At 36.8% G+C, this 12546-nt stretch overlaps 2 protein-coding genes across 5 annotated transcripts; one reads left to right on the forward strand and one right to left on the reverse strand.

The window, feature by feature from the left end:
- Positions 1–1164: 1164 nt before the first annotated feature.
- LOC137958399 (ubiquitin-conjugating enzyme E2 22-like) lies at positions 1165–5153 on the forward strand. Of its 4 annotated transcripts, none has more exons than XM_068805390.1 (7): positions 1165–1288; positions 3220–3378; positions 3564–3708; positions 3809–3886; positions 4001–4113; positions 4347–4450; positions 4542–5153. In XM_068805390.1, exons 2-7 carry the CDS (start codon positions 3376–3378, stop codon positions 4888–4890), a joined length of 792 nt encoding a protein of 263 aa, XP_068661491.1. In that variant the 5' UTR covers positions 1165–1288; positions 3220–3375; the 3' UTR covers positions 4891–5153. The 4 variants fall into 4 exon arrangements, with proteins under 4 accessions (XP_068661491.1, XP_068661490.1, XP_068661493.1 ...); XM_068805389.1 differs by lacking the exon at positions 1165–1288 and adding an exon at positions 1295–1440; XM_068805392.1 differs by lacking the exon at positions 1165–1288 and adding an exon at positions 1295–1440 and having other exon boundaries at positions 3223–3378.
- A 1221-nt stretch (positions 5154–6374) lies between these two features.
- Positions 6375–9062, reverse strand: LOC137958401 (calmodulin-7). The gene is made up of 2 exons (XM_068805393.1): positions 8840–9062; positions 6375–7147 (listed from the first exon to the last, which is right to left on the reverse strand). Exons 1-2 carry the CDS (start codon positions 8913–8915, stop codon positions 6774–6776), a joined length of 450 nt encoding a protein of 149 aa, XP_068661494.1. The 5' UTR covers positions 8916–9062; the 3' UTR covers positions 6375–6773.
- Between the last annotated feature and the right edge of the window lie 3484 nt (positions 9063–12546).

Raw genomic sequence — 12546 nt, forward strand, 5'->3', positions numbered from 1 at the left:
TATCTCAGTTGTTTGATCATGATAACCGTTTTCTGATGTTTTGTAACGATTGGTTGTGGCATAAGTTTGAGTCAATTTTTCTATGGGTCATGCTCTTGATTTTTGTCTTCATCACCGACAACTCCATCCAAATAATTGAACATAAAAAAATATGTTTATTCCCAATAGTAGAAATATATAATGCACCCCCACCACATGAGGGTTCTTGACGCCTCCTCTTCTAGTCATGTTTTTCTTTTGTAGCCGCTCAAAATTAAAAACTTGTCCACGTTCAAAAATATTGTAAATATTATTTTTATTTAATTTTTTTCCTTTTTATTTTATTTATTTAAGGGAAATGGAGGCTACTAAGCTCAAAATCTTTACCTTAAAAATTACTCTGTAATATATAAATGTAAAATAAAAATAATTTTAAATAAAATTAAATACACTTAAAGGTGTACGGGCTTAGGTAAGATTTTTTTTTTCTTAATTTACTTTGAATTTTTGTATTATAGGAAGAAGAAGATTTATTAGATAATAAAAAATTTAAATCATGAGGGTAAACTGAGCATCCATCCTTTACACTGGATAATGCCTAAAGGAAAGGACAAAGAGCAAAGGTCCCACCTTGTCTCACCCAACCCACAGTCATGTCGGGCCCACCACTAAAGTTGATTATTAATTAATTTAATTTATTGGAGAATTTAAAGGACAAAAAAGAAAATAAAAAGTGCAACAACTAAACAATCGCCTCCTTCAATTATTCGTTTCTTGAGTTAAAATTCAAAAATCTCGCTGGCCTTAGTGTAATCTCAGCCGTCGATCACTTCTGCCAGCTAGCTTCTTGTAACGGTTACTTTGAGAGACTCTTCTCTCCCTCTTCGAGACGGCTCCACAACGGTCACCTGCCACCACCGTGGGCGAAAGTCACCACTTAACCATGGTTAAGTTAAGCGGGACTCCAGGGTCCGACAACCTCCCAACCGGACCGCTTCTCAATGCCGCTCAAGTTGTCGCAGTACTTGAAGTCAATCCGGGGAATTTGAGCCGGTCATTTTTGAAAACCCGGGTTTAGTGTCATAGAGGAGAGGTCTGATGGGCACAACTTGATGACCGGTAGTATGCGATATCCTGTTTATATACATACATCTGAGAGACAGGGAGTCAGGCACGTCATTTCACCTTTGCCCGTCTGTCTTTCCTTCTCACGTTCTCGCTCAATCATGCAATTTTGGCTCCTATCTTGGATCGGAAAGCAGGGGAGTTTTGTAGTCTTTTCTACTCGATTACTCAGGCAGTAATTCAGGTTCGGATTTTCCTATCGCCTCTCCGATTCCTATTCAAATTTGGCTGTCGCGGTGGAGAAATCCCAATCACTTTGCAGTTCCCTTGAATGAACTTGACCTAGTTTGATTTATTTCTTGCCCCTTCTTCTCACATTCTCGCTCCCATTCTTAGGTGAGAATTTTAGGGTTTCTTGTGCATTTATCTGCGCGGCTGCCTTCTTTTGTAGTTTTTTTTTTTTCTGGAGTATATCATACCCCAATGCGTTGGGGTTTTACATTACAATAGATCTCTCTGGAGGTTTGTTTACTGTGTTCTTCCATTAGCGATGTGCCTTCGTGATGATTGCATTTGGGTTTCATAGTTTTGGACTTTGATCGCTTTCCTTTGACTTTGAATGTGTTTCTGCGTCTTGTTTATATAGTTCTTGTATCTTGTTAGTTCCGACTTTTAGGCAAGATGAGTGAATCTATTGTCTTATTTTATTATGGCGTCATTTCATTTGCTTTGGTTGCTTCAATTTGTTTGAATCCTTGAATATTTCTTTCGGGTTTGTTTAGTTTTGCACGCTTGGTGCGATTCTAGCCGTTGTTTACAACTCCTAGCCTTCTTGTGGAATTATATAGACAATTTTCCCAGTTCAAGGACTCGTTTTTTCATCTGCATTCTAGTCTTCTTCTAGATGACTCTGTTTCCCTTTATAAATTATCATCGTATCTGATGCTCCTTTCGTTCTGTTAGTGTCGTTGAGCTGGATGTTGAGATCCCTTCTCAGTGGACGAATGGTGAGTTATGTCTCATTTTGGTTGGGATCACTTCATCTTCTAGTGCACAGTTTCCAATTTGTTCAGTAAAAATAGTCGGTATAGCTGATTTAGTTGAACTTTAGTAGTACCCGTTTTCAGTGTCATGTTACGTTACTTTCGCTTTCTATTTTCTGTTTTAGTTCTTTCTAGATGTCTATCCCGTGTCACTTCCTGTAACTCTTATGAAACTTTTCTTTCAACCCTTCAAGAGATGGTTCCTCTATTTTGTGCTGGCATAGTTTGCCGTCTTTCTTGTGCTTATGTATTTCTTCTAGCTTGATCTTTTGTCATATAGATGTACTGTAGTTTCTGTGAACTTGTCGATTGTTCTCTTCATGTTTTTATTTTAGATATGTTGAATGAGAGTTTTGAATTAGATCCCTGCTATGCAAATGACTCTTTAAGATGACAATCAGAATCTTCTTCCTTCGAGCTTTTTGAAAAATTGTAACAATTTTTTTTCGGGCGGGGTTTGAGGCTGTGGTATAAATCATCGAGACAAACAGAATCCTATTTTTAGGGTCCTTTTCCTTTAATCAAAGTATTATTATGGCAAAATGAGAACACAGTGCAGCTTTTCCAGTTTGGCACAACCATCATTGCGGTTAGATGTTGTATGTTTGATTATGTCGGAATGTTCTTGATATAAAAAAATAAAAATAAAAACTTTGCAACAGCAGTTTTAAAAATACATGTGTAAATGGTTCAGGCTATGGGTTTGTGCTATTATGCCTATTCCCTGGATGGATATAATAAACGCCATCTGTTGCTTTATAATGTCAACCTTTTTTACTGCAATGAGCTTAAAAAGTGTTTTTCAGCTCTCTTTCTTATGAGCACATTGTGTCAGTCGGTGAGGAAAGTTATTTAGGGCATTTACATTTTTTTTTTCTTTTTTTGATAGAACATTTGCATTACATTTACGGGACTTCATTCTGTAAATATCTTAGCCTTTCTATCTTGGTCTGCATGGAGTTTAATGGGCAAATGAATGTTGACTATTTGAATGTCTGTAATATATTTGCCAGCGAGGTGCTTTTGATAATGTCACTTCCTCTTTCTAGTGTTGGATTTTGATGCCTGTGGTTCATTGTCTCATGTGTACATAAAGGATGGCTGATCATTCTTGTGCTGATGTTCCATGCAGAAGCTTGTTCAGCATTATTGTGAAACATATTGAATTCCAAGTGGTAGCTTACAAGATCCTTTGACAAGAGTGTACTTACTACTTTCAGAAGAAGGTTTTGACGTTCAAAAGCAAGAACATTTTAGCTCCCTCATTTGATCCCTTTGTTCCATTTCAATGGTATGAAGTTATTTTTTCCATGTATTCTTATGTATTTCTGCTTCTCCTAATTTTATATTAAGAGTTTTTTACAAATTTTCCTTTGTTTTCGCACCATTCCTGTGATATTTCTCTCTGTAAGGCAGCACTATCTTTTTCTGGAGTTAATGCTATGGTCTGTCTTTTGTTTTTGTCACTCACGTCAGGCAACAAATGAGAATCTTCCTCCAAATGTGATAAAACAACTAGCAAAAGAATTGAAGAACCTTGATGAGACACCGCCTGAAGGGATTAAAGTAGGCATAAATGATGATGATTTTTCAACTATATTTGCTGACATTGAGGGCCCAGGTATCTATTACATGTTATTCTATTGTTAACATAGTGTTTTATTTCAACATTGCATATTTAGTTGAGAATGACTGGGCTTGTGTTGTTTCATGTGTTATAGCTGGAACACCATATGAAAGTGGTGTATTTCGCATGAAGTTGATACTATCTCATGACTTCCCACACTCGCCTCCAAAAGGTATTTTTTATGTATGTAGTGTATTTTATTTAAGATGTTCAATTGTATAAATCGTTTTTCTTCTTCTCATCTGGCTAATTTGTATTGCATTGTTGGCTGTTTTCCAATTTGTAGGTTATTTTCTAACAAAAATATTCCATCCCAATATTGCTACTAATGGTGAGATTTGCGTTAACACTCTGAAGAAGGACTGGAATCCAAGTCTAGGGTTACGTCATGTTCTGCTTGTGAGTGATTCACATTTTAAAGTAGTTTGTTATTGTTGGTACATGGAATGACAAGCATATAAGAAATTTTAATTGTCAAAAAAAAAAAAAAAAAGTATCCAATAGGGCTCCTTTTCTATGGCTATACGAGTGATGAAATAACCAAGTTATTCTTGCCTCTTAAGAGAAAGAAAAACAAATATAGATCGTTTCACCATTTTGCATTTAACTGATTCAGGTGCTTCTGTTTTTAGGTAGTACGGTGTCTACTAATTGAGCCATTCCCAGAATCAGCATTGAATGAGCAGGCGGGCAAGTTGCTGCTGGAAAACTATGAAGAGTATGCAAGGCATGCCAGGTGAGCGCGAGTTGTCCCATACTTGCTTTCTTCTTATCCCCAATATAGAGTGATTCTTTCTTGATTTGGCTGATATGGTTTCTAAATACAGATTGTATACTGGAATTCATGCTCTTAAACCAAAACCCAAGTCCAAGACTGGAGCCATTTCAGAGTCCATGATAGCTCTCAACGTTGACCAGGTAAACAAAGTTGCTGGAGACTCAGCTAATATCCAGTTTCAGCCTCCTTTGGCTTCCCGAGTTGGAGGAATCAATGGCCAAGAACAAGCAATAACCCCAGCTACAGAGATGGCTGGGCCTGCAGCAACAACAGTTGCTGGGGTATCCACGGTACCCAAGAAAGACGCTGTTGGAACAGTTGCCCCCATGACGGCTAAGATTCAGGCGGCAGAGAAAAAGAAAATCGATGCCAGAAAGAAAAGCTTGAAAAGATTATAGGATACAGGACATCACTTTTACAAGAAAATCTGTATGAAAGCATAAACAAGTTAGTAATCGACTCAAAAAAGGCAGCAAATTGAGAGGGGCTAACATTTATTGTTTGAATTGGGAAGAAAAAAAAAAGGGGAAATAAGATGTGGGGGAGAAGGTCAAGGCTTGGTGGCTGTATCTGTGTATTTTGTTGGGCAGGATGTACTGTATTAATTTTATCTTTTCCTGCCTTGTGCTGTCGCATTGCTTTTAAGTTTTTCACATGCGAAGAGCCTTTTCATTAAAAAAAAAAAAAAAAAAAAAAAGGAATTGCTAGGGTGATAATTTATCTGGATGCGCGACTCTTTAGGCTGAGAGTTTGGTTTCTTTGGGTTGTGTAGACTTAAGGTAGTCGGTTTTGAAATAAATGTGTGGAAGAGCTCTTTGCCTTTTCTCTTTCGTGCTTCAGTTTATTCACTGCAGATACGATAGAGTGGAAAGATGTAATATAAATTTGCACATACTAAAAGCCTGTTGCTGTCTAAGCTCTTATCGGAGAATCTATAAAAGATGGAATCAAATTGAAACAGCGTCACATAAGTTAAGCGCTTTGTCCAATTTTATTCTATCAATACGATGTTACAGAATTCTAGTAATCTTATGGGAGAAATTCCTCGTTTTGTAGAGAACTAACCACACAATGGCTTCGAAACTTTTTGCGTCTTTTTCTCCCGCTAGTTACCTAGTCACATTGGGACCTCTTTTGCCGCTGTCTACACGAAGGGAAAAGACACAATATGACGAACATCTTTGTAATGTGCAATAGCTGCAACTGCTTTGCAAAGCTCATTCAGGCATCAAATGCCATCGAAAGCAGATTCTCCACGTCGTATAACGAGCCTATTGAACATTCATTCATTTTGCACTAACACGAATCGGACATGGAGAACGAAAATAAAACCCATATTGGCGCAATGAGACCTCTCGAATGTACAACTACGTATCTTGTGACAGTTTTTCCTCACCGTTTACGCTATCGAAGGTAGAAACAGATTCCACCCTTTTGCAGAAGAGGAATTATCACCCAAAGGATAAGAGAAAATTCCTTCAATTGTACTTCTCACAGAGCAGCGTTTTCTCCGTTGATTACAATCTACATACCCTGGCATCGTATGAGGTAAAGAATACAACCTCCTCCCCTCTTTATCTGGTTAGCACTCAACTAGAACAGAGTCCCTACACAGGAGCGTCTCTATTGACTATTAACACGATAGGCTTTGGCACTTAGAAAACTGTTTCAATCGAACCAGAGAACAGAGGTAGTGTGACGAGAGGGTAGCAGGCTGGCCTGCATGTCAGCGAAATTTGGCCTGAAACTCATTTACCAAGTAGGAAATAGTTCCACAAAAAATATATTTTCAGAAAAGTGTCGCAGACAAAAACCAAACAACATACAAAACAAAAGAACCTGCTGACTATTTAAAAGCGCATGTGTTCGAAAGATGAGATCAGAAAGAGTAATAATGAGATGTTAAAAATTTCAATCAAATTTGAGTTGTCACCCAAAAGAAGCAAGAACATAGATTCTTGCTTCGTCCCGACTTTGCCATTTAGAAAGAAAAGTAGAAAAAAAGACTCAAAATCCAGACAATCCAAAGAGGTAGGATAGAGAACCACAAAATACACAGCACACCATTGACAGATGGAAGGGAGGAGACTAACAGCAAGCAATCACAACAAGACAGAGACACTAGTACCCTGCTGAACTTTCTTTCCAGATCTATCAATAAATATCCAAGGGGAAATGAAATCTCATTATACTTATATGCTCTGCTTTTTTTTCTTTTTTTTTTTTTGTGGGGGGGGGGGGGTTTCAAGAGAAGGTTTTACTGTTGCAGAGGATACGGTCCTCACTTGGCCATCATCACTTTGACGAACTCTTCATAATTGATCTGGCCATCGCCATCAACATCTGCTTCACGTATCATCTCATCTACCTCTTCATCAGTAAGCTTCTCGCCAAGGTTAGTCATGACATGACGAAGCTCAGCTGCAGAGATGAAGCCATTTTGGTCCTTGTCAAACACCCGGAAAGCCTCTTTGAGTTCCTCCTCAGAGTCGGTGTCTTTCATTTTGCGGGCCATCAGGTTGAGGAACTCGGGAAAGTCGATGGTTCCATTTCCATCAGCATCCACCTCATTAATCATGTCCTGCAACTCAGCCTCAGTCGGATTCTGGCCAAGGGAGCGCATGACAGTGCCAAGCTCCTTTGTTGTGATGCAACCTGCATAATAAAAAAAAGCTCATTGCAAAAATAGTATAGATACAAAGCATAACCAACTTCCATGTCTGAGTACCCAAGTAAAAAAAAAAGGCAAAACAAAGTGAAGCATGTGAGACCAGAAAAATGACCTTTGGGGCTAATACTGAAGAAAGTGTAAACAATCTGATGATTTATATTGTTAGAAAAGATGGAATAAGAACCTAAAAACCTTTTCAAGTACCAGAAGGAAAAATTATCTACAACAAAATCTAGGACCATTCAAATCAATTGATAAAACAAACAGCACATAACTTGATTCGAATATCCCAGTCTATTCAAATTAGTTGTAAGTACTAGTTTCACTATTCTGCCTTCACCAAAAAACTGCTATTGCCTCAACCGCTTCATGAATTTTGCTCACCTGCTTACTAAAGAAGAATGCGAAAGAGATGTGTTTATAAACAAAAATTCTACTGTAATAATCTCTTAAAGATTTAATTGTACACTTTAAAACCTACCATTAATATACCTTCATCACCACAAGGGAGAAAATAGGAAAACTAGAAAAAAACACAAAGCCACAACTTGCTAGTACTTCATCAAACACAGGTCATCTTCTAGGTGATGAAGCTTATTTTGTTAAAAAACAAGCAAGAATTTAAAAAATGTCCCCAGGATACAACTGATCAACATGATGCAGGGAAAACTGCTAACCCCCCTTTAGAATAATTTCACCTTTCCTCCCCTCAACTTTAAATGTGTTAATGCATTTCCAAAGTGTCATATGTGAAACTTGTTGATGCTTATCATCAGATGTCCTCATCCACTCTATAGTTATAATTAACTTGCGCAGGGAAACCATTAGATTCTTATAGGCAGACCCACGGAATCGGAATAAAAGATTTTGCTGCTCAAAATCCTCTCTCATCCATGGAGTCTTCCATCAAGAGAATAGATTTCTAAGACGACATCACACAAGAATAAAAAAAATCAATGTTTTCCCTAACTAAACTGAATTAAACGAGTAAATGTACAATTGAGAGTTGGAGATCTCCCGTTAGCAGCTGAAAAAGCGGTATGTAAAGCGGCATACCTTATCTTTATATATTTTTTTAAAAAGTAAACCTTATATTTCATCAGAAAGATTCTCTTTGTGGTTGTAGGTAACGCAACAGCACCATGAAAAGAAAACGATTAGCATATGCGCGAAGTGTATTCTTAATAAATTTGCAAACATAAAAATGCAGCCATGCGTGCATATTCTGCTTTCTTACGATGGAACTAGGTCAGTAGACTTCCGTTCGATAATCAGTGTGCACTGATTCAGATGATCGTAAATACATAGTAGAAAAACAAAATTAAAGCAAAAGAGAATTTAAAGAATCAAAACGCGTAACAGCAAAAGAAAAAGAGATAGGTATCAATTAATACACCGGAAAATGAAAGAAACTAAAAGCCGAAGAAAAACCACAACCGGATCCAAGAAGAAAAAGGCTTATCTTGTAGAAAACCTATGAAACTGTGCATCAAACATCCCAAAGCCCATATTTTTGGATCAACGAATCAGGTCACACTAGTCCAACAACAGATCTAAGCAAGCAAAAGAGCTCAGTTCCGACAGCAGAGCAACAGCAAAGCAGGAAAGTCACCATCAGCACAGAACCAAAAAGAAACAAGGAAGAGAAGAAAAAGGGATAAAACGGAGGATCTAACCATCTCCGTCCTTATCAAACAAGCTGAAGGCCTCCTTGAACTCGGAGATCTGGTCATCTGTGAGCTGATCCGCCATTTCTTCTCTTTCAGAAAAGAAAGAAAAAAATTGCAGAGAAGGATTGGAGAAGGATCTGTCGATCGATCGCAGAAACAAAAGGGAGGTAAACCGCTCCGTTTGCGTTTGTGTCGGACAATTAGGTTTATATATGGAGGGGAAGTCTTCGTGAAGTGCACCTATAATCGGAAGCCGGACGTTATCAGTTTCTTAAATATAAACAAGTTTATTTTTACCCAAATACCCCTCATCTTTGATAAAAAAAGGAAAATTACGGACGAAAATACCTCTTTCCCCAAGAATCTATGGTGTGGCCCTCAACACTCACAGAGGCCACGAAAGCCCTCCTGCGGTTAAGGGTGGCACCGAGCCGAGCGAAGCCCGAACCTGCTTATATTCAAGTCGAGCTTGATTTAAATATTTCGAGCCAAAATTCGAGCCGAGCCTCGTCTCGAGCCTAAAATTGTTATCGAGCTCGAGCCCAACGAATTCGAGTCGAGCTTTAAGCCGAGCTCGAGCCTCAACATATATTTAAAACTTTTCAAAAAATATATATCGAATAAAATATATATAAAATTATGCATATATTTTACATAAAATTGGACATAACTTATATATATAATATGTATATAAGATTGGGCATAACCTTTACTTAAAATTGAGCATAATCTATATGTATAATACTTGTATAAAATTCGGCATGACCTCTACTTAAAATTGGGCATAATCAATATACATAATACCTGCATAAACACTCCATAAACACTCCATAAAATTGTCTATACATTCCATAAACACTTTATAAAATTGTTTATACACTCCATAAAATAATCTAAACATTCCATACACTGCATAACATTATAAATAAACTCCATACAATAATCAAACACAACAAAATAAAATAAAATATCACTATCAATTTACAATCACCCAAATAAAAACTATAAATCCTTTAAATAAAATCCTATTACTATTACAGACTTACTAGAAAATTACAAGAAATATTTTAAATTTTTCTTAGGAAAGTTAAATGGACCTCTTATTGCCTTTTCTAGAGAAATAAATAGAAATTAATAATTAATCTAATATATTATTATACTTATCGATAAATTTTTAATCACATAAAATGTCAAACACAAAATTGCTATGAAAATTGCCTCATGCTCAAAGTATTATATCATCAACTGTCAAATACTTATTCAAAAATTTTCTATATGGTTTTCTAACCCATCTTGGCAAGAAAATCTTACTTGGAAAATTATATGATTTTTTAAAAAGAATTTATAATTAGAAAAATATTTTGAAAAAATATGAGGCACTAATGGTCCCTATATTTCTATTAAAAATGTCTTTTCAACATTTATTGAAAAAACCACTAATAGTCTCTAGAAACGTATTTCTACTAAAATATCTTTTCGATTTATTTAAGAGCCATGAGGAAGGAACAAAAAGTTTTTTTTTCCTTGTTTATGATCTCGCACGTAGGGGTGGCTTTGAATAAATTATATATAAAATTATGTATATATTTTTAAAAACTATAATGATAGGGGAGGTTCAAGATTGAATTTCAATAATGAATTAAAATGCACCAATTTTTGAATGAGGCCATAATTCCTTAGCGCCCCTAGATAAAAATTTATATTATAGGAAAAACTAAAAATATTTTTCCTATGATACATATTCCCAAAAAAACCTTTAAATAAAATCTTATTACTATTAGTGACTTATTAGAAAATTACAGGAAATATTTTAAAATTTTCTTAAGAAAGTTAAATGGACCTTTTACTGTCTCTTATAGGGAAATAAATAAAAATTAATAATCAATCTAATATATTATTATACTTATCGATAAATTTTTAATTAAATAAAATATCAAACACAAAATTGCAATGAAAATTACTTCATGCTAAAAGTATTACAACATCAACTGTTAAATACTTATTCAAAAATTTTCTATACAGTTTTCTACTCCATCTTGGTACGAAAAATCTTACTTAGAAAATTATATAATTTTTAATAAAAAATTTCAATTAGAAAAATGTTTAAAAAAACATGAGAAACTAATAGTTTATAGAAAATTATTTCTATAAATTTTATTTTTAATTTTTTCCATAGGAAAAAGTTTTTTTTATTTTGTTATTTTATGATCTCACGAGGAAGGGGGAGATTATTTCTCCCCTGTTCTGGTTTTTCGCCGAGACGACGCAAAGGGAAGGGGGTTACGGCGCCGGGGAGGACCTATCGTCGGGGATGATGGCCACGACGGAGTTGGCGGCGACGGAAACAGAGGCGACAGCAAAGAGAGGAAGAAATCGAACGGACGGTCACAGAGGCGGCCAGTGAGCAGCTGCAATGACGGTATAGACGCCGACGAACAACTACGACGACAGTAGAGGCGGCGACAACAACCGATGGGAGGGGTCGGCGGTGACGAGGGGGGAGGAAAAATTTTCCCCCCCCTTGCTCTCGCTCGCTTGCGATCCCGTTACCGATTCATATAGATCCGACTCATTTCGTGCTAGCTCGCGAGCCGACGAACCGAACCTAGCTTCGGTCGAGCTCGGCTCGTTAAAGTAAATGAACCGATTTCGGTGCTCAAACTCGAGCCGAACTGAGCCGGCTCGCGAACCGGCTCAGTTCGAAGCCAACCCTACCTGCGGTACACCACTGATTATGAGAAATGGACGCAGCAGAATGGCATTTTCGTACAATCACGTTCTTTCTTTTTCTGAAAAAATAGTTAGTAATGGAGATGCGTTTTTCCGTACGCGACGGTGAAAGGAAAATCAAGTAATTTAACGTAAGAGTAATTAAAGTGAAGAAAATGTAATGTAAAATATTCGAGATCTGATTTTTTATATTTATTTTTCAAACTTTTACCATTTTCGTAAATTTTAACTTTCTCTCTAAATTATAAATTTGTTTTTCACATTTCCCGCCCTTAATCTCTCTGCCAGGAGGAAGTAAAAGTGGGCGGGTTGGATGGGTCAGGGTCAGTTTCGTGGGTTTCCGCATCACCGGACCCAATGCCCCTGGCAGTGGGAAGGCAAGCAAGAATTTCGTCAGCTTGTGGCGCATAATTGATTGATATTTTAGGAGGGAGGATTGTGCGACGCGGTTCTTACGCGGAGTATGTCCATCGCCTATCGGCTCGTGTTGACAGGCGAAAGCAGCCTGCCACGTCGCTGTTGCACGATCTCTCCGAGTCCCAGACCCCCATCGCATATTGGTTTGCCATTCACTATAGGAGATAAAGATAGGTCCATGCCATGAGGCAAGAGGCTACTTGGCGTGACATAAATGTCTATTGTTGGTCCATAATAGTTGGTACTAGAAATATACATGTCACTATGTCAATAAACAAGAATGTCTAGAAAGATGTTTGTTAGTTCGATGGGACAGATGTTGACAAGTTGACAGTTGCTTGAAGGACAACTATTCTTTAGGTTGATTATGAAGGTGTGTTTGTACTAATAATAAAGTGGAAGAAAAAATATTATAGGAATTTTTTAATATTTATCTTATTTATGTGGACAAATTTTTTTCCTCTTTATCATATTACTCCGATAGGAAACTATAGCAAAACTAAACCAAGAAGCATGGAAATGGTTTTTAACCACTTACCTCTTACTTTTAATTTTATTTTTTATTA

Source organism: Aristolochia californica, unplaced genomic scaffold (assembly GCF_029961685.1).
Source record: "Aristolochia californica isolate CCGP_79_NKW_82.1479 unplaced genomic scaffold, dmAriCali1.0.hap1 SCAF_3, whole genome shotgun sequence".
Taxonomy (NCBI): domain Eukaryota; kingdom Viridiplantae; phylum Streptophyta; class Magnoliopsida; order Piperales; family Aristolochiaceae; genus Aristolochia; species Aristolochia californica.

Coding starts and splice junctions, on each gene's coding strand:
- LOC137958399 (XM_068805390.1), top strand. Junction 3,709..3,808: donor TGCTGACATTGAGGGCCCAG/GTATCTATTACA, acceptor CATGTGTTATAG/CTGGAACACCATATGAAAGT. Junction 4,451..4,541: donor GAGTATGCAAGGCATGCCAG/GTGAGCGCGAGT, acceptor TTCTAAATACAG/ATTGTATACTGGAATTCATG.
- LOC137958401 (XM_068805393.1), bottom strand. CDS start 8,915: ATGGCGGATCAGCTCACAGATGACCAGATCTCCGAGTTCAAGGAGGCC. Junction 7,148..8,839: donor GTTTGATAAGGACGGAGATG/GTTAGATCCTCC, acceptor TTTATTATGCAG/GTTGCATCACAACAAAGGAG.